Raw genomic sequence first — 19129 nt, 5'->3', positions numbered from 1 at the left:
ATCTATTACTTTGATTTTGAAATTTTGAATTTCAGCAATCTTATTCTCATTGAGTGAATAAAGTCAAAGGGTTGCACTTAAAAATGCATTTATAGGGGCACCTGGGTGGCTCAGTCCTTTAAGAGTCTGCCTTCGGCTCTAGTTGTGATTGTGGGCTTCCTGGATCCAGCCCCCTGTCGGGCTCTCTGTTCCGTGGGAGACAGCTTCTCCCTCTGCCTCTCCCCCCTGGCTCGTGCTCTCTCCCTCTGTGTCAAATAAATAAATAAAATCTTTTTAAATTTTATCATTATATATATTACATAATATACATATACACTATGTATATAAATATATATATTATAAAATGCATTTGTAATAAAATACCACTTTTAGCTGTTTCTTATATTTGGGTTCAAGGTAATATTTAGTTTGAAAAAAGGACACTAACTGCTAATAAAGATTTAAAAGCTTCCATAATATGCACTGAATTTGGAAACGGAGTCCATTTTCCAGAATGAAATGGTAGTTTGGAAAATGAAATATACCAAGAGTAGACGTATCCCTCAGAACGAAAAATCTGAAGATTCTTAAAGGTGAGCATCTCTCATTTTATCCCTTGTTGAAACTGCATTCCTCAAGGCTGAACAGGAGGACAACCCACAGAATGGGAGAAAATATTTGCAAATCCTCTATCTGATAAAGGATTCATATCTGGAATATATAAAGATCTCTTACAATTCAACAATAAAAAGACCACGCATTTTCAAAAATAGACAAAGGAGGGGCACCTGGCTGGGTCAATTGGTAGATCATTCACTCTTCATCTCAAGGTCTTGCTTTCAAGCTCCACACTGGGCATGGAGCCTACTTAAAATTTTAAAAAATTAAAAAAATTTTTTAAAACAAGCAAAAATAGACAAAGGATCTGAGTAGATATTTCTCCAAAGAAGATATACCAAAGGTCAATAAGCACATGAAAATATGGTCAACATTATTAGCCGTAAGGGAAATGCAAATCAAAACCCCAATGAGATACCACTTCACACCCACAAGAATGACTGTAATCCAAGACTGATAAACTGTTAGCTAAGATGAGAAATTGAGAAATTGGAACCTGATACATTGCTAGTGGGAATGTAATATGGTGTAACTGCTTTGGAAAAGTTTGACAGTTCCTCAAAATTTAAGCATAGAGTTACCATATGACCCAGCAATTACATACATACATACATACATACATACATACATACATACCCCAAGAGAAGTGAAACCTGTGTTCACACAAAAACTTGTACACCAATGTTTGTAGCACTATTCATGATGGCTAAAAGGTGGAAAATGGCTCAAATATCTAGATACAAACAACTCAGATGATTGGATAAATGAAATGTGGTACATTCATACGATTGGCCATTATTCAGCAATAAAAAGGAATGAAATACTGATATATGCTATGACATGGATGAACCTTGAAAACACCAAAGACCACATACTGTATAATTCCTTTTTATATGAAATATCCAGAAGAAGAAGATATATATAGAGAGAAAGTAGCTTAGTGATTGCCTAGGGTTTTGGTGGGGGAGGGATGAGGTTTTCTTTTTGGAAGTGATAAAAATATTCTGAATGTAGGTTGTGGTGATGTTTGTACAACTTTGAATACACTAAAGCCGTTGAATTGTATACCTTAAGTGGGTAAATATTGTGGTATGTGGATTATAGCTCAGTAAACACATTTTTAAAGATGTATTTATTAGAGAGTGTGTGAGTGAGAGTGAGCGGGTGTGGGGGGGTGGGGAGCAGGGGCAGAGGGAGAGAGAAAGGGCTCGATCTCACAATGCTGAGATCATGACCTGGGCCCAAACCAAGAGTCAGATGCCCAACTGACTATCACCCAGGTGCCCCTCAGTAAAGATATTTTTAAAGAGAAAAGAGTAAGTAAGAGGAAGGTTCCTCTTGCATAATGCATCTCCAAAGCCTGTTTTTGCTTGCTTGCTTCTCTGGCAGTACCCTTTTACAGTAGTAGGAGAATATAGTGAATAGACAGAGACATAGAGCTGTATAATCTCTTCTCATTTAGCTTAAAACTACCGGTAAGTAGGGGCGCCTGGGTGGCTCAGTTGTTAAGCGTCTGCCTTTGGCCCAGGGCATTCATACAATTGGCCATTATTCAGCAATAAAAAGGAATGAAATACTGATCGAGCCCTGAGCCCTGCCCTGTTGGGAGTCTGCTTCTTCCTCTCCCACTCCCCCTGCTTGTGTTCCCTCTCCCGCTGGCTGTCTCTCTGTCAAATAAATAAATAAATAGTCTTAAAAAAAAAAAACACAAAAACACTGATAAGTAGTAGTAATGCCAGGTGCTGTTCTAAGCAATTTATATTTATCCTTAAAACAGCTCTGTTAAGTACCCTCCTTTTATAGATAGGAAAACTGTGGCACAGAGCTGTTAAGTACTTGCCCCTGGTCACATAGATAGTATGTGGTACAAGGAAATTTTGAAGCAGGTTGGCTCCAGAGTCCTCATTCTTTTTTTTTTTTTTTAAGATTTTATTTATTTATTTGACAGAGATAGAGACAGCCAGTGAGAGAGGGAACACAAGCAGGGGGAGTGGGAGAGGAAGAAGCAGGCTCATAGCAGAGGAGCCTGACGTGGGGCTCGATCCCAAAACGCCGGGATCACGCCCTGAGCCCAAGGCAGACGCTTAACCGCTGTGCCACCCAGGCGCCCCCAGAGTCCTCATTCTTAAGTACAATGTTATACTACCTCTTATAAGCATTCCTTCTGAGGTATAACCCACATTTTCTTATCTACCCATTGGGGCACCCTCCTTAGACGTTTCGTTCTAGTAGCTCATTACTGTAGATGCACTGCTTCTGCTCTAGAGAACAGGTAATTAAAGTATACTGTAATAAGTGTTATGTAGAGACAGAGTATCGTAGGAAATACAGCTAGAGCATTCTGACCCAATTTGGGAAGTTCAGATAAAATTTTCTGGTGGAATCAGACTGGAAGAGTTTAGCGTAGTAAAGAGAGGAGGAAGCGTTCTAGATGATGTGAATAGCAATGTATAGAGGCCTCGATGCAAGAGAGACGTTGGGCTTTTCTGGGAGTAGCAAATAACCCAGTAGCTCATGTAAGAGTTGCTGAGTCAGGTGGTTAGGTGTCAGACTTTGCCACTTCAACCTTTCTGAGCTTCATTTTCTTTATCTGCAAAATTGGGATAAAATGGTACTTTATTCGGGGCGCCTGGGTGGCACAGTGGTTAGGCATCTGCCTTCGGCTCAGGGCGTGATCCCGGTGTTATGGGATCGAGCCCCACATCAGGCTCCTCTGCTGTGAGCCTGCTTCTTCCTCTCCCACTCCCCCTGCTTGTGTTCCCTCTCTCGCTGGCTGTCTCTATCTCTGTCGAATAAATAAATAAAATCTTTAAAAAAAAATATTTTATTTGAGAGAGAGCACAAGCAGGAGGGAGGGATATGGAGAGAGGCAGACTTTTTTTTCAAAGATTTTATTTATTTGTCAGAGAGACACAAGCAGGGGGTGCGGCAGGCAGAGGGAGAAGCAGGCTCCCCGCTGAGCAAGGAGCCTAATGTGGGGCTGTTTCCCAGGATCCTGGATCATGACCTGAGCCGAAGGCAGACGCTTAATCAACTGAGCCACCCAGGGCTCCCTGTATTATTATTTTTATTAATATTATTAAATGATAGTATCATTACTAGAATTTTAATCAATATTGGGTGAATGTAGAATGTGAAGAGGTCGTGACTAGAACAAGACTGGACGATAGAGTGACTGACTTGTCTTCATTTGCCCAAGACTATCCCAGTTTTAAAACCAAGACCATACCCCCCCATCCCCCACCCGTTAAAACAGAAAGCCCCATATTCCAGGGACCTCCTCAGGCTTGGGCAAATTGAAATGGTTGTCCAACCTACTAGAGAAGTTACTAGAGTCCAGATCATAATATTTGGACTCTGGGGAAATGGGAGAGTACTAAAGGTTTTGAGACAGAGAACTGCTGTGATTGGGTTTGAAAGCACTTGGACTGCGCTATGGAGATCGTATTGGAGGAAGGGAGGAGTAGACTTTTAGGAGGCTGATGTAATAATCCAAGTGGATGATGGTAGCCTCAATTAAGACAGTCTAATAGAAGTGCATTAATTTGACAGGTATTTAAGCAGTAGAGTGGTAGTTATTACTGATTGGCTGGAGAATAAGGGAGATTCAGTTACTGGGTTGGTGACTGCATTTGTCACGGAGATAGAAAATGCAGAAGGAGAATTTCATGGGAATCTTGTTGAGGTGGAGGTGACGATGGACCATGGAGGTCTTTGAGGCCAGTTAGCAACTAGGTAGATAGGTAGATCAGTAACTCTCAAGAGAAAGGACTAGATAGATTTTAGAGAGTTTATAAATTCCAGAAATCTTTGAAACCATGGGAGTGGATGTGATTGCTCAAGAGGTGAAGGGTATAAAATGAAAGGACAAACTAGGACAGAAACCTGAGGATCCTAAGTCTTTAGAAACCCACAGGAGAAACTGAAAAGGATTAGCTAGGAAGTTGGAGAGGACCAGGAGCGTGTGGATGCCGCGGAGCCAAGGCAAGAGAGTGTTGCAAGTAGGTAAAAGGTCAGTGGCATTAAGTCAAGTATGATACAACTGAAAAATGTCCATTATATTTTTTTAAATATTTATCTATTGTCACATTAGGTCCTTTTTTAAACTTCTTAAAAATCTAAGGGATAGTCTTCCGTGTTCCGTTTGATGAGTTTTGGCAGGTGTATCCGCCCAGATGACCATCACTCAGAGGAAGCCCCCCGACCTTGTAACCACTGTAGATTAATTTTGCCTGTTCTTGGAAGTTATTTTAGTGGAATAATACAGTATATACTGTATTCTATCTGTCTTACTTCTCTCCACACGGTAGTTTTGAGATTCATCACTGTTATTGTATGTATAGTAACCTGTTCCTCTTTATTGCTCAGTAATATTGCATTATATAAACTTATCACAGCATCTTTATCCATTCTTTAATTAATGGATACTTAGGTTCTTTTCAGTTTGGAATATTATGAATAAAACTGCTGTGGACAATTCTTGTACAAGTCTTTTTGCGGACATATATTTTCATTGGGTAAATAAATACCTAGGAATGGCCACTGAACGTTATGTTAAACTGGAGATTAGTGACCAGCCAGGGCAGTTTCCATAGAGTTAGGGGCAGAAACCAGATAGATGGTAGTGGGAAGTCAGGAAGTATTGTTAGTAACAACTGTTAAGGAAATCTAGCTAAGGGATGCCTGGGTGGCTGAGTCGGTTAAGTGTCTGCCTTCCGCTCAGGTCATGATCCGTGGGTCCTGAGATGGAGCCCCCTGTGTTGGGCTCTCTGCTCAGTGGAGAGCCTGCTTCTCCCTCTCCCTCTGCTGCTTCCCCTGCTTATGCTCCCTCTCTCTCTCAAATAAATAAATAAATAAAATCTTTTTAAAAAACAAAAGAAACCTAGCTAAAATAATCTAGTCTAAAAAGGAGGAAAGACAGAGACTAGTAGCTTAAGTCCAGAGGTGAGATTTTATTTTATTTTATTTTTGTGTTTTTTAAATTCTTGATGGGAAGGAACTAGTAGAGAGAGAGAGAGGGATTGTTTGCAGAAGAGGTCCCTGAGATCCCCAAGGAGGAAAGACAAATGCAATGCATGTTGGAGGAATTAGTCTTACCTTGTAGGAAGGTAAGTAATCTGGTAGGAGAGAGAGGGAGGAAGTGTGTGGAAATGCAGTCAAGTGATAGGTTTATCGGCCAAGAGTTCCTCTCTGACGACTTTTGTACTTTCTGTGAGGCTGCGAGCTGAATCATTTGCTGAAAATGAGGTGGCAGGGACAAGGGGGAGGGAGAGCAAGAAGGGAGTGGGGGATATAGAGGTTTGAGGCAAATGGAGAATATTTTAGGGGGCCTGCCTGGCTCAGTCAGTAGAGCATGTGACTCTTATCTTGGGGTTGTGAGTTTGAGCCCCACGTTGAGGTACAGATTACTTAAAAATAAAAAATCTTTAAAAAAAAGAAAAATATTTTTAAGTAGTTACTTTGAAGAAACAAACTTTAAGTGTGCTGGACAGGTTTGGGGGTTCAGAGGAGGTTGGAAGAGCTCAAGAACTTTTGTGTCCCTGAAGATCTGTTCCATTTATTCATTCATTCATTCATTCATTTTAAGATTTTGTTTTTTTAAAGTAATTTCTACACCCAACACGGTGCTCGAACCTACAACCCCGAGATCAAGAGTCACACACTGTACCAACTGAGCCAGCCAGGCCCCCCAGGACTGTTCCACGTAACTATCAAATAAGTTATCAGATCTGAAGAGTGCTTTGTGAATAGGAAGGCTACACAGATAGTTATCTCTGCCTAGAGTATATGTTTAGACTATCCACATTTAGTGTCCTATTCAATGCCTTTTTGGACAGAGGATCTGTTTTGTTTAGGAGTTGTGTATCAGGAATGCCGTCTGTAATTTTCATAGTTGTCTAACAATTATGCTTTGCTTCTCTTACCACGATAAAAAGAACAATTTGAGTAATAAAATATTAACATATGCAGTGTTTATCTTGGAGAAGTAAAGTACAATTAGCATACATAATAGTTTTGAAATGACTTTATGCTGTTTTCTTTTTTAAGTAGGCTCCACACCCAGCACAGAGCCCAATGTAGGGCTCGAACTCACAACCCTGAGATCAAGATCTCCCAAAGGTAGAGGGAAAAGCAGACTCCCCACTGAGCAGGGAGCCTGACTCAGGGCTCAGTCCCAGGACACTAAACTGACTGAACCCCCTAGCTCTTTTTAAACAAATTATGGTAAAAAGCACAACATAAAATTTACACTTTAACCATTTTTAAGTATAATACAGTAGTGTTAACTGTATACACAGTGCTGTGCTACAGACCTCTAGAAAGTTTTCATCTTGCAAAAATGCATCTCTAGGGAAAAACAAGTCCCCCTTTCCCTGTCCTCTAGTCCCTGGCAGCCACCATTCTACTTTCTGAGAGTTTGACTACTTTAGATACTTTGTATTAGTGGAATCATGCCGTATTTGTCTTTTTTTTTTTTTTTAATATTTTATCTATTTGAGAGAGAGAGCACAAGAGAGAGCACAAGAGAGAATACAACCAGGAGGAAGGGCAGAAGGAGAGGGAGAAGCAGACTCCCTGCTGAGCAGGGAGCCCCATGTGGGGCTCAGTCCCCCTGGGATCATGACCTGAGCTGAAGGCAGACACTTACCCGACTGAGCCCCCCAGGTGTCCCATGGTATGTTTGTTTTCCTTAGGCTGACATGCATCATCATCCTCCAGAAAGGCAGGGACTTTATTTATTACACACTGTGTCTTCTAGGAGATTCCTGTAGTGCTTCGGGACAGCCTCCTCTGTGTCTGATTTCGGCCCATGATTCATTATTAAAGCACGTGAAATTGACTACTTTCATAAGGTGGCCCATTCTAAAGATACTGTATGTATCTTACATGGTGATTTCCACACATCCCAAAAATGCCAGTGACAGAAATGATCAAGAAGACGTGATGATGGAGATGACGTGAGCAGCTGCAGAGTGCTCAGTCTCTGGCTCGCTTATTCCTTTTCTTCACTCTCATATTTCCCCCATGTGATCATTTTATGAACAAAGGCCTTTGTGTCCCAGAGTCTTTTTTGAGAACTTTAAAAAGAAAATGCGCTATTTACCTTATTATCTCTGGTAATTGTAGTGCCATTTGAACTCCTCTAAGCCCTTTCTCCCATCACTCCTTCAGGTATTTGCCAGCAGTTTGTGTCCAGGAAGCAGCTGTCTCTTCATCTTTCAGTTAGCGTAGCTTTTTCCCCCCATTAGGATCGCAACTCTGGGCGCTGAAGCCTTGAATGTAACCGTTGAGCAGCTTTCAGACGTTTTATTTATTGTGCTTACGTCAGGTGCCCCTGATGCTCTGAATTGTAGCTGTTTGGGGATGATAAGTAATTGAATGAGAATGGCAAACCTTAGACATTTCTTAACATCATGACCAAATTACCTTGTAATCTGCCTTTTACAAAATTCACCTCCTAGAATACTGCAGAAATCACAATGCTAACTACATCTTTATAGGTGTTTCCCTTCCACTTCCTTATCTTAATTTGTTTCTGTTACAGAGTGACAGAACTTGTTCTGAAAATTAACCTCTCCCAATCCTATTCTCATCAGGCCTCTTAACAGCAGAATACTAGTGTTATTTTGAGGCCTCTCTATTAGCCCTTAGGGGTAGCAAGGAAGTGTTGAAGTTTTAGTCCTTATGAACAGTTGTGGATACGAATCTTTCAGGACACCCTGAAAAGTCAGCCTTTAATTGCCTTTTATCACCATGGTGATACTTTCCTGTGAGCCTAAACTACAGTTCCTGCCTTTAATCCAAAGGGTACAGTTTATAGTGTTTCCAAAACAAAAATCTTCAAGTAGTCATAAATATAATTGCAAATTATTATCATCCGCACATTGTTGTTTTAAGTACTGACACTAAAATCAGATCAGAAGACCTGGAAAGTCTTCAAGAGATTCTCTGGTCCAATTCCTTGGCTCAAGGCAGCTGATTTATGGCATCTCCTGTTTGAAGCAACTCAGGGCCCATAGAGATAGTGGGACCTGGAAGTAGGAAAAGAGAGGAAGGGGATTGTGGTGGTGACTGGTAAAAGAACCATTCATTCATCCATTTAGGTAGCACCTGTTGTGTGTCTGTTACGTGTCAAGTACCTTTTAGACCTGTGAGTCAGCACTGAGCAAGCAGATAAAAATCCCAGTGCGTTGTAGCAGAGGGAAAATAGATAAGACACAAACTAAACAGGGGCGCCTGGCTGGCTCAGTCCGTTAAGCATCGATTCTTGATTTTGGCTCAGGTCATGATCTCAGGGTCATGAGATCGAGCCCCATGTTAGCCTCTGTGCTGGGTGTGGAGCCTGCTTAAGATTCTCTTTCTCTCTTTTTCTCCATCTTCCCCTCTTCACCCCTCCCCTTCTCCCTCTAAAACAAAAAGAAACTAAATAAATAAACACATGTAATATGTCAATAGTAAGTGCTATGCAGAAATATAATAAAGGAGGGAAGAGGGATAGGGTATATCATAGGTGGGAGGTGCAGTTTGAAATGAAGTGAACAAGGAAGCTCTCGTTGGGGTAACAACATTAAACAAATACTTGAAGAAAAGGAGGGAATAACGATGAAGATACTGCAAAGCATGTTTCAGGCAAAAGGAACATCACATGTAAAGGTCCTGAGGCAACATCACCCAGTACGTTTGAGCAAAAGGAGGGACACCAGTGTGGCTGAAATGAAAAGAATGAGATGGAGGTCGGTAGGAAGGGAGGGGCAAGATCGTCGGCCTCATAGGCCAGGGTAAAGACTTTTGGCTTTACTCTGATCAGCGACCAGAAGGTTTTGAGCTGAAGAAGGACATGATCTAACTATTCCTTTCTAAAGGGTCCAGTGACTGTTGTGTTGAGAGGAGACTGTGGGGAGGTCACAGTGGCAGCAGGGACCCCTTAGGGTGCTGTATGGCCGTCATGTGGGCAAGAGGTGGGAGTGGCTTGAATCAGGGCAGTGATGGCAAAGTGAGAAGGGGCCAGAGTCTGGACGGCTCTCTGCGGATCAAGGCAACAGGATTGTGGGAATAAGTGGGAATCTTCACCGTCTTAAACCCAAAGAACTCTTCTCCATGTTAAACCCAAAGTTGTGGAAACTTTAGACATGGGACAAAACCGATAGGCAAGAGTTGTCAGTGTGCTCACTAGTTTACTGATGAATTATGGAAAGCGTGCTTTGGACTTTGGGTTAATACTCTTATCCTGCATATTAAGTGAAATTTCAGCTTATTTCAAACACCGTTTATTTCTGTAGCAAATTTCTGTGGTTCATAAATATTCTTTGTAGCTTTTATTTGCATTGTTCTTTGTTCTCAAGTGCCTATATTTCTCTTCAAGGTAGAAAATGTTGTTAGCCCAAATAAATCGAGATTCTCAGGGAATGACAGAGTTTCCTGGAGGAGGAATGGAGGCTCAACACGTTACCCTGTGCCTGACAGAGGCAGTAACAGTGGCAGGTGAGCAGTTTTATTTGAGGGGATCACGTGGGTTCTCTTGCTGTGGACGCTGGGTGCAGGAGGGCAGGGAAATATTTTTTTAAATGCTAGAAGAAATCCCATTTGAGTCTTAAGCAATCTGCCTAATGCCTAATTGTCATTTAAAAAACTTAATTTAGACAGCATGTACGTGTTGATAGTTATCTAAAGAAAATAACTTTTTTTATAATAGATGGTGACAATTTAGAAAATATGGAAGGTGTAAGCTTGCAAGCAGTAACACTTGCAGATGGTTCGACTGCTTATATACAGCACAATTCTAAAGGTACGTGCCACATACACAGCCCGTTGGTTAGTACCAGCAACGCATCACCTCAGAGTTGGAGCTCCCAGCAGCTACACCCCTTCCCAACCCGTCCTAAAGTTGCCGTATTGCATATGGTAGTTTTTAGTAGTTTCAGGGTAACTTACATTTGTTTTGATAATTTGGGGACACCCTTTGAGATATTTGGAATATACTCTGGGGTGTCAAAATTAGTGGGGAAATGGGGAAGTGTCCCCAACCTCTTCCTAGTAAGACCCTTCTTGCTTTTTTACTTCAAGTTATTATGTCATGTTTTTACAAAACGTGCGTGGAAGTACAGACGCTTGGTTTTGCTTATATAGCATTATCTGTAAATCAGCGTTTACTTTGCTCCAAGAAATAGCTCAGTTCTCCAACGCCTTGTTTTTATGGGAACCTACTGAGCACATGTATCCACAGTCAAGGGACTTCTAGCACCCGGGAATGAGGACGACATTTGGCCTCAGACACACTGACGTATCTGTCAGTCTTCCCCGTTTCAGCTTCCCTGTAGTCGGGGTCACTGCTCCTAAGTGGCTCTGAAAGGTGAATAGATTCGCTGTGATGAGCCCCTCTTCGTCTTGAACTTATTTAATGGGAAATTGGAGGGGAGGAGGAATGGCTGAGGGGGGATTTTCTGCTTTCTGTAGGATCGCTGGATGTGGCTTTGAATTGCCTCAGAACAGTGAGGGAAGAATCAAGACAAAGATGATCTTAAGTAGCGTGTGTTTTTATAGCTGGTACCATCTTGAAATTGTATAAAGTTTAAAAAGTTTGCTTGTGCTGATTTGTTGGCTTCAATCTTCTATCCCAGATGGCAAGCTCATTGATGGCCAGGTCATTCAGTTGGAGGATGGTTCTGCTGCCTATGTTCAGCACGTACCCATACCTAAAAGTAGTAAGTATTTGATACTTACTCTCCTGATTCTCATACTTCAGTATTTGCTGCCTCCAGCTACCTCTTACTGTGTAAACTTGGTTCAGGTCTCTAGTTCTCCTTTTGAAAGGGGAGATCAGTAGGTGTCAAAGAGAGGATCTAAAGACTATTAGGACTTCATTAAGACTTTGTCTTAAAAATAATAGGAAAGAAATTACTGGACTACACTCTAGAGATAAATGGACAACAGTCCTACGTGAATGTTTCTATCATTTGAGCTAACTCCTACATGTCTCTCATTTTCTTTTTTCCCCCTTCTTTCAACTCTCCTTATTCCCTAGTATATATTCCTAAAATGAGTATTCTACTACGTTTTTATTAAGCACTTACTTAGAGTAGCTTTACTGAAAATACTGTAACGTTTAAAGGCTCATAAAGCACGTGTAGGGTTTTATAACGTGTTTAATGGTTTCTTGACTCTTACTGCGGAGTCATCAGATCGTTAGAAAACATGGGATCTAAATGTAAGCGTTGTTCTTGAGCAGGGGACAGTTTGCGCTTAGAGGACGGCCAGGCGGTGCAGCTGGAAGATGGAACTACGGCGTTTATTCACCACACCTCCAAAGGTAAACTAACTGTGGAGGTAGGAGTAAGCGAGAGTGGGGGTGCGGGAAAAATAAGACCTGCCTATATGTGCTGAGGACTGTCACGTAAAAGATTTGTGCTTGTTCGCTGAAATAGAAGACGGCAGATTTGGGCACAGTCTAAGGAGAAACTTTCTAATCATTTGAGCTGTCCAGCAACAGGTTGGAATAGCGAACGGCTGGTCGCTGAAGACTTCAAATAGAGGCTGCTATTAGAATATGAAATTAAACATTTGAAAGTTAAATTGTTGATTTTTTTCCTCTTAAATATAATTTTTTAAAAGATTTTATTTATCTGTTTGAGAGAGAGAAAGAGAGAGAGAGTACGAGCAGGGGGGAGAAGGAGAAGCAGGCTCCACGCTGAGCAGGGAGCCTAATGTGGGACTCAATCCCAGGACCCTGGGATCATGACCTGAGCCGAAGACAGACACTCAGCTGACTGAGCCACCCAGGCACCCCTTGAATGTAATTGTAAAGCAAGATGCTTTGCCTATCGTGTTGGTCTTTAAAACAAAATAAAAATTTTAAATTTATTTGAAGCAAATGTGGGAAAATGTTAATGCTTATTAAATTCATGTAGGGAGGCCCAGGGGTTTGAGGGGGAATGCATAGGAGTAATGAGCATAGCTCTGCAGCCAGACTATCTGGGTTCAAATCTGAGCCTGTTGTCTTTTAGCTATGTGACCTTGTTCAGATTATTTAACCTCCCTGTGCTTCAGTTTCATCCTCTGTAAAATGAGTGTTACGATAAGTATCCACATCATAGGATAGTTGTGAGGACAAAATGTGCAAACATATGTAAAGCACAATATTTGTCACAGAGTGAAGGCTTAATAAATGTTTGCTATTATTACCTTATAGAATATTTTATAGAATGATGTAACATGTTTTAGAAAGACTTTATTCATTTATTTATTTTTTTTAAAAGATTTTATTTATTTATTTTACAGAGATAGAGACAGCCAGGGAGAGAGGGAACACAAGCAGGGGGAGTGGGAGAGGAAGAAGCAGGCTCCTAGCAGAGGAGCCCGATGTGGGGCTCGATCCCAGAACGCCGGGATCGCGCCCTGAGCCGAAGGCAGACGCTTAACCGCTGTGCCACCCAGGTGCCCCTAGAAAGACTTTAGTTGTGAAACCAAAGGGAGAAATTTTTTGAAATTTAGAATACTTGGGGCTCCTGGCTGGCTCAGTCGTTAAGCGTCTGCCTTTGGCTCAGTGCATGATCCCAGGGTCCTGGGATCGAGCCCCGCATCGGGCTCTCTGCTCCGCTGGGAGCCTGCTTCTTCCTCTCCCACTCCCCCTGCTTGTGTCCCCTCTCTCGCTGGCTGTCTCTCTGTCACATAAATAAAATTTAGAATACTTAACATTTGTAAGTAAATTTGTCTAATTAAAGTTGAGAAAAAGTAAACTCTGAATTTATTTCTTTAGCAGTGGGACTTAGTCACAGGTTTATTGTGATAGTTTGGATTTATCATTTCACAATGCTGTATATTTCTTGGTATGCTTGTTTAGAAGGAAAAAAAGCCCATGGACTTTGGAGTCATCCTGACATGAATTTAGATCGTGGTTTCTCCACATACTGATTTTGACATTAATTGTTAGTTTTCTCAATTTTCTGGTTCCTAAGGAAAGTGACTTTACTTCCCCCAAACCTCAGTTTCCCTTTTATAGAATGAGGGAGAGGTAAATATACCCACCTCAGAGCATGTTGTGAGGATTGAAGGAAATCACACATGTAAGGCACATGGACCTACTCAGCCACAGTTCTTTCCCGTCTTCCTTTAAATCTGTAACTCTGTCAGACCGCCTTTAACTTCATGCCCTTCTCTTCCCCTCCCCCAGACAGTTATGACCAGAGCGCATTACAGGCAGTGCAGCTGGAAGACGGCACCACAGCGTACATCCACCATGCGGTGCAGGTCCCGCAGTCCGACACCATCTTGGCGATTCAGGCCGACGGGACGGTGGCGGGCTTGCACACCGGGGACGCCACGATTGACCCCGACACCATCAGTGCTCTGGAGCAGTATGCAGCAAAGGTACAGCGTTCCACGCTGTCGGGGACGTCCCAGATACAGCTTCTTCACTGTACTTTATCGAATAAGAAACGAGCAATTTCAAAGCCAAAATCAGACAGCCTTGAGGAGAAGATCAGCATCGATCGTAAAAGAAGAGAAGCGTAGGGAGAAATAGTTGGATGCAGACGACAGGAGTGAGATAAGAGCGTATAGGAAAGAAGTAGTGACTGATAAGTCACTAAAGGTCTACTCAAGGATGAGCGCCGTAAAACAAATCGTAAAGTATAGATGGAACAGTTTATGAATTAAGAAGCAGAAATTAGAGATTGGAAAAAATGAAGGAAAGTCTCGGTTACGTTTTACATCGAAAGGGCTGCGTTTTTTTCCTCCACTGAACATATATCTTTCATATAATTTAAAAGATTTCCTTTCCCCACTTTTTATAATAAGTAGAAAATTTCAAACAAGCACAAAAATAAATGATAATGAATGCCTATGTACTTATCACCTAAAGAAATGCCAAAAGGTGAAACTTCTTCAAGCTTTATTTTATTCCTCTAGGTGTCCATTGATGGAAGTGAAAGTGTAACAGGTACTGGAATGATTGGAGAAAACGAGCAAGAGAAAAAAATGCAGGTATGTAAAGCTACTTTTTTTTTTTATAGAAGAATCTCTTTTCTCTTAGCATTTGAAGGCCCTTCTGTAAATGAAAGCAAGAATAGCCAACTCACTACCTCTGTAGGAAAATCTTGTCAGAGAAAAAGTGTACGTATTAGGCAGTAGCTTTCTTGAACTACCTCTGGTCTCAGGATTTATTATGGATGCAAAGTGGCATTAAAGACAGAAAAATATCCCAGAAATCTAAATGAAGTTTGTGTTCTGGAATCTGAGGCAGTTTTGGAGACCAGAGGATCTTATGACTGCCTCCACCCATGGCAGGTTGTGGGTCCTTCCTCTGGGGCCCCAGCATTATTGGCGACGAGCTCACCCTCCCTACTTTGCTCTTTATGTCTTTTTGTTTCTTCTGCTTCCGTCTGATTCCCTACATAATTCCCTTTTCAACTCCATAGAGAAGGACCAGCCTCGCTAATCATCATCATTCCTACTGGGCAGAGCTGTGTATGTTTTTTGTCCCAGACTGCTTCCCAGGCTGCACAGGGCCACGGGCTGGCTATCCTTGATTCAGATGCTCACCCTGGGTCCAGTCATTGGGCCTCCATTACCCAAACGACAGCCCAGAGCAGCGGTGCCTCTGAAAGTGTTATAGTAAGTGCAAAGTCGTTGCAGGTGCTTTCTGGCAGATACACAAGTCAAAAATCCCAAACTTGGCGTAATTCAAGATTCTGTTTTGAATTACATGTTTGTGTGGGGAGTGGGTGTTTGGGTGGGTTTTGGGGGTTATATAACCATTGTAGCATATTCTTGCTTTCTTTATTTTTTAAGATTTTATTTATTTATTTGACAGAGAGAGACACAGCCAAGTGAGAGAGGGAACACTAGCAGGGGAAGTGGGAGAGGAAGAAGCAGGCTCCCAGCGGAGGAGCCTGATGTGGGGCTTGATCCCAGGACGCTGGGATCACGCCCTGATGAAGGCAGACGCCTAATGACTGAGCCGCCCAGGCGCCCCCATATTCTTGCTTTAATGGCGCCCCTTATTTCCTCAGCGGTTATCTCAGATAGTTTGCTGGTCGTTCCCTCATGGCGGTTGCTTGCACTCCGTGAGAGTTCTAGCAAATGTAGGTCCTGTTCAGGGCCCTCATTTTAACTTGAGCATGAACGTCACCCCTGAATAACACGGAGTGATACTATTAGAGGTTATCAAGAAGATTTTATGTTTATAATAATAGTAAATGATAAAATAACAGGAATCACTGAAATCGCTGGTAGAAATGTGATACTTTGGGACGCCTGGGTGGCTCAGTCCGTGAAGCGTTTGCCTTCGGCTCAGGTCATGATCCCAAGGTCCTAGGGTGGAGTCCCTCATCGGGCTCCTTGCTTAGAGAGGAGCCTGCTTCTTCTGCCTGCCACTCCCCCAGTTGTGCCCTCTCTCTCTCTCTCTGACAAATAAACAAATAAAATCTAAAAAACAAAAACAAAAACATGTGATACTTGTAAACATTGCTGAAGAGCCAGCATTTCTGTTTACTCTCCGAAGTGGTATCATGAAGGGGCAGTAGTATAAACACAGTTTGCAATTCACCAAGCCCATCAGCTTTGAAACTATGGGATTCTTGGTGAAATTTTCAAGTCTTTGAATTCATAAAATGAGAAATATTTTTTGTGCTGCGTATGTGAACCACCGAGCCAAGCTCTGCTGAGATGCGGATGTGATGTAAGTATATTCGAGAGACGTAGGCCGTGCCTTGGAGTCGACCTCTTAGAGGGACTGACAATTAAGTCTTTAAATAATGGAATAGTTTTAAAGAGAGAAAGTTGTAGCTACAGTTGTACTAAACTCTAATACAAAATAGGTCTTACCAAAAAATGGGTGAATTTACCACTGGGCTGTACAACGTTATACTATTATCATAAAAGTCTATCTATTACTGGGCCATCTGGGTGGCTCAGTCGGTGAAGCATCTGCCTTCAGCTCAGGTCATGATCCCAGGGTCCTGGGTCGGTCTGGGAGTCCGCTTCTCCCTCTGCCCCTCACCGCACTCGTGCACTCTCTCTCTCTCAAATAAATAAATAAAATCTTTTTTTAAAAAAAAGGTCTGTCTATTACCATCAGTAATTATTTCTGAATCCAGAAACATAACTAGTTCAGTACTGCTAAAGCAAAATGTAAGAAGCCCTGTTACTATAGACGTAGAACCATTTGGTGTTGGTGCCAATAGACAAAGAAACAGAAGGAAGTTGACTAGGATTTCTTTTGTACCTGTAGCTTTTGCTCCTTTGCCCTTTGTACCTCTCCTTTACAGGCTAGATCTATGCTATCCAATATGGTAGCCACGCGTGGCTATTGAGCACTTGAAATGTGGCCACTCAGAATTGAAATGTGCTGTGAGTGTAAAATACATACAGGATTTTGAAGACTTGTTATGAGAAAAAGAAAATATCTCAATAATATCTCATATTGATTATATGTTGAAATAATACTATAGACATATTGGGTTAAATAAAAGAATTACTAAAGTTAATTTCACCTGTTTCTTTTTACTTTTTAAATGTGGCTACTAGAACATATTTTTTTTTAAAGTAGGCTCCAGGCCCAGTGTGGAGCCCGACCTGGGGCTTGAACTCACAGCCCTGAGATCAAGACCTGAGCTGAGATCAAGAGTTGGATGCTTAACCGACCGAGCCACACAGGCACACCTAGAACGTTTTATTTTTTAAAGATTTTATTTATTTATTTGACAGAGAAATAATGAGAAAGCACAAGTGGACAGAGCGGCAGGCAGAGGGAGAGGGAGAAGCAGACTTTCCACTGAGCGGGGAGCCTGACGTGGGGCTTCATCCCAGGATGCTGGGATCATGACCTGAGCTGAAGGCAGATGCTTCACCGACTGAGCCACCCAGGCGTCCCACCCCTAGAACATTTTTAATTACATATGTGGCTTGCACTTGTGACTCTAATTTCTCTTTATTAGTGCTGACCAGAAGTTCATGAATGCTCCCTTCTTTCGTGCAGTTTAGTGCCATAGTTAAGGTTGAGAGCCCAGTACATGGTATTAAAAGGTCAGAATATCCCAAAAGAACCGCTGCAAATAAGCAGCAGAGTAACCTCTTGGCTTGTGTCGCGGTGCTCCTACTTCTGCCAGAATGCTTTAGAAGTTGTGGCTCTGTGCTTGGCTGAACTCTAAAATAAAGAGATCTGTAGCTAATGCAGTAGAGGTTTTGTAAATAGTCTTGTTTCAAAGCTCTAGATTTTTGTTTTCATTTGATTCTTATAGTTTAGAACTTTTTCTTTCATCTGTAACATAAACATACTAATTGTGGTGCTGAATTGATCTCTTATATGAAACCAGATTTCGTAAGACCAGAAAGACCTGAAGTATCTAAAGCAGCTGTGTTCATGGCTGGCGGGGGGGGGGGGGGCAGTTTTGCCACCCCCACCAGGAGACATTTAGCAGTGTTCGGTGACAATTTTGGTTGTCACATTTGGGGGAATATTACTGGCATATAGTAGGTAGAGGTCCTGCAAGGCATAGGACAGCCCCCACCACAAAGAATTATCCTGTTCAAAATATCAGTAGCGCCAAATTTGAAAACCCTGGTCTAAAGTACTCTATTTAAGAATGTCCAGGTGGGGGCGCCTGGGTGGCTCAGTCGTTAAAGCGTCTGCCTGCGGCTCAGGGCGTGATCCCGGCGTTATGGGATCGAGCCCCACATCAGGCTCCTCTGCTCGGAGCCTGCTTCTCCCTCTCCCACTCCCGCTGCTTGTGTTCCCTCTCTTGCTGGCTGTCTCTATCTCTGTCAAATAAATAAATAAAATCTTAAAAAAAAAAAAAAAAAAAGAATGTCCAGGTGTTCCTTTGTGAGAACTGTAAGGCTGATGGGGTGGGTATTTGGGGGAGACTCTGACTGCTGTCATTGCCCTCATGCTATACCATCCTTAGTTAAGTGGAAAACAGCATGGTATTAAAGTAGCATGCACCTGTAATAAAAAAACGACGTAGTTTCTGCTCTGCCATGTAGGAGCTGTGTGACTGAGCAAATTACTTGACTTCTCTGGATCTGAGCTTTCTCATCTACTTAATGAGGATGTAATCTTGCCTTACCCATCTCATGAGGTTATGAAAACCAAGTGAGATTTTCACTTGGTTAATATTTTATGTAATGCACGAGAACATAATCTGTAACTGTGTAAGTATTATACAACATTGTTCTCGCTTTGCATGTTCTCTTAGAATACTAAGACTTTTTTCCATGGTGTCCATTAGTTTATTTTAGCTTCTTTGAAACTAATTTTATTTACATTGGCAATCAGAGTACTTTGGTTTGGTACTTTTCATCCGAACTCTAATAGATGGAAAATACAGAAAGCCAGTCAAGCCAGCTTAGGAAAAAAGATGTATTGTAAGGGCATGGCAGAGCTTATAAGAAGCCAAGAATAAGAACTGCTGGACCACCAGGCTTCGCGGGAACCAGAATTGCAAAGAAGCCAGGACTGGAGGCTGATCTCCTCTTTCTTCCTCCTCCCCTCTTCCATGGCATCTCTGCTCTCTTCTCTGCAGACAGGTGTCCT

General features: G+C 42.0%; 1 protein-coding gene across 2 annotated transcripts in view; it reads left to right on the top strand.

Annotated features, from left to right (window-relative positions):
• The window catches only part of ZNF143 (zinc finger protein 143), a 56667-nt gene that overhangs the window by 7259 nt on the left and 30279 nt on the right, over nucleotides 1-19129 (top strand). The window contains exons 2-7 of one of the 2 annotated variants that reach the window (XM_045788842.2): nucleotides 9962-10080; nucleotides 10292-10384; nucleotides 11217-11300; nucleotides 11825-11905; nucleotides 13766-13962; nucleotides 14503-14577. In XM_045788842.2, coding sequence (XP_045644798.1) covers nucleotides 9969-10080; nucleotides 10292-10384; nucleotides 11217-11300; nucleotides 11825-11905; nucleotides 13766-13962; nucleotides 14503-14577 — 642 coding nt within the window. In that variant the 5' untranslated portion in view covers nucleotides 9962-9968. Of the gene's footprint in view, nucleotides 1-9961; nucleotides 10081-10291; nucleotides 10385-11216; nucleotides 11301-11821; nucleotides 11906-13765; nucleotides 13963-14502; nucleotides 14578-19129 lie in introns of both variants that reach the window. The other variant, XM_045788841.2, reaches the window with a different exon arrangement.

Source organism: Ursus americanus, chromosome 16 (genome assembly GCF_024610735.1).
Source record: "Ursus americanus isolate L20-20 chromosome 16, mUrsAme1.1.p, whole genome shotgun sequence".
In the NCBI taxonomy this organism is placed as follows: domain Eukaryota; kingdom Metazoa; phylum Chordata; class Mammalia; order Carnivora; family Ursidae; genus Ursus; species Ursus americanus.
This window is presented reverse-complemented; position numbering and strand designations above follow the sequence as displayed.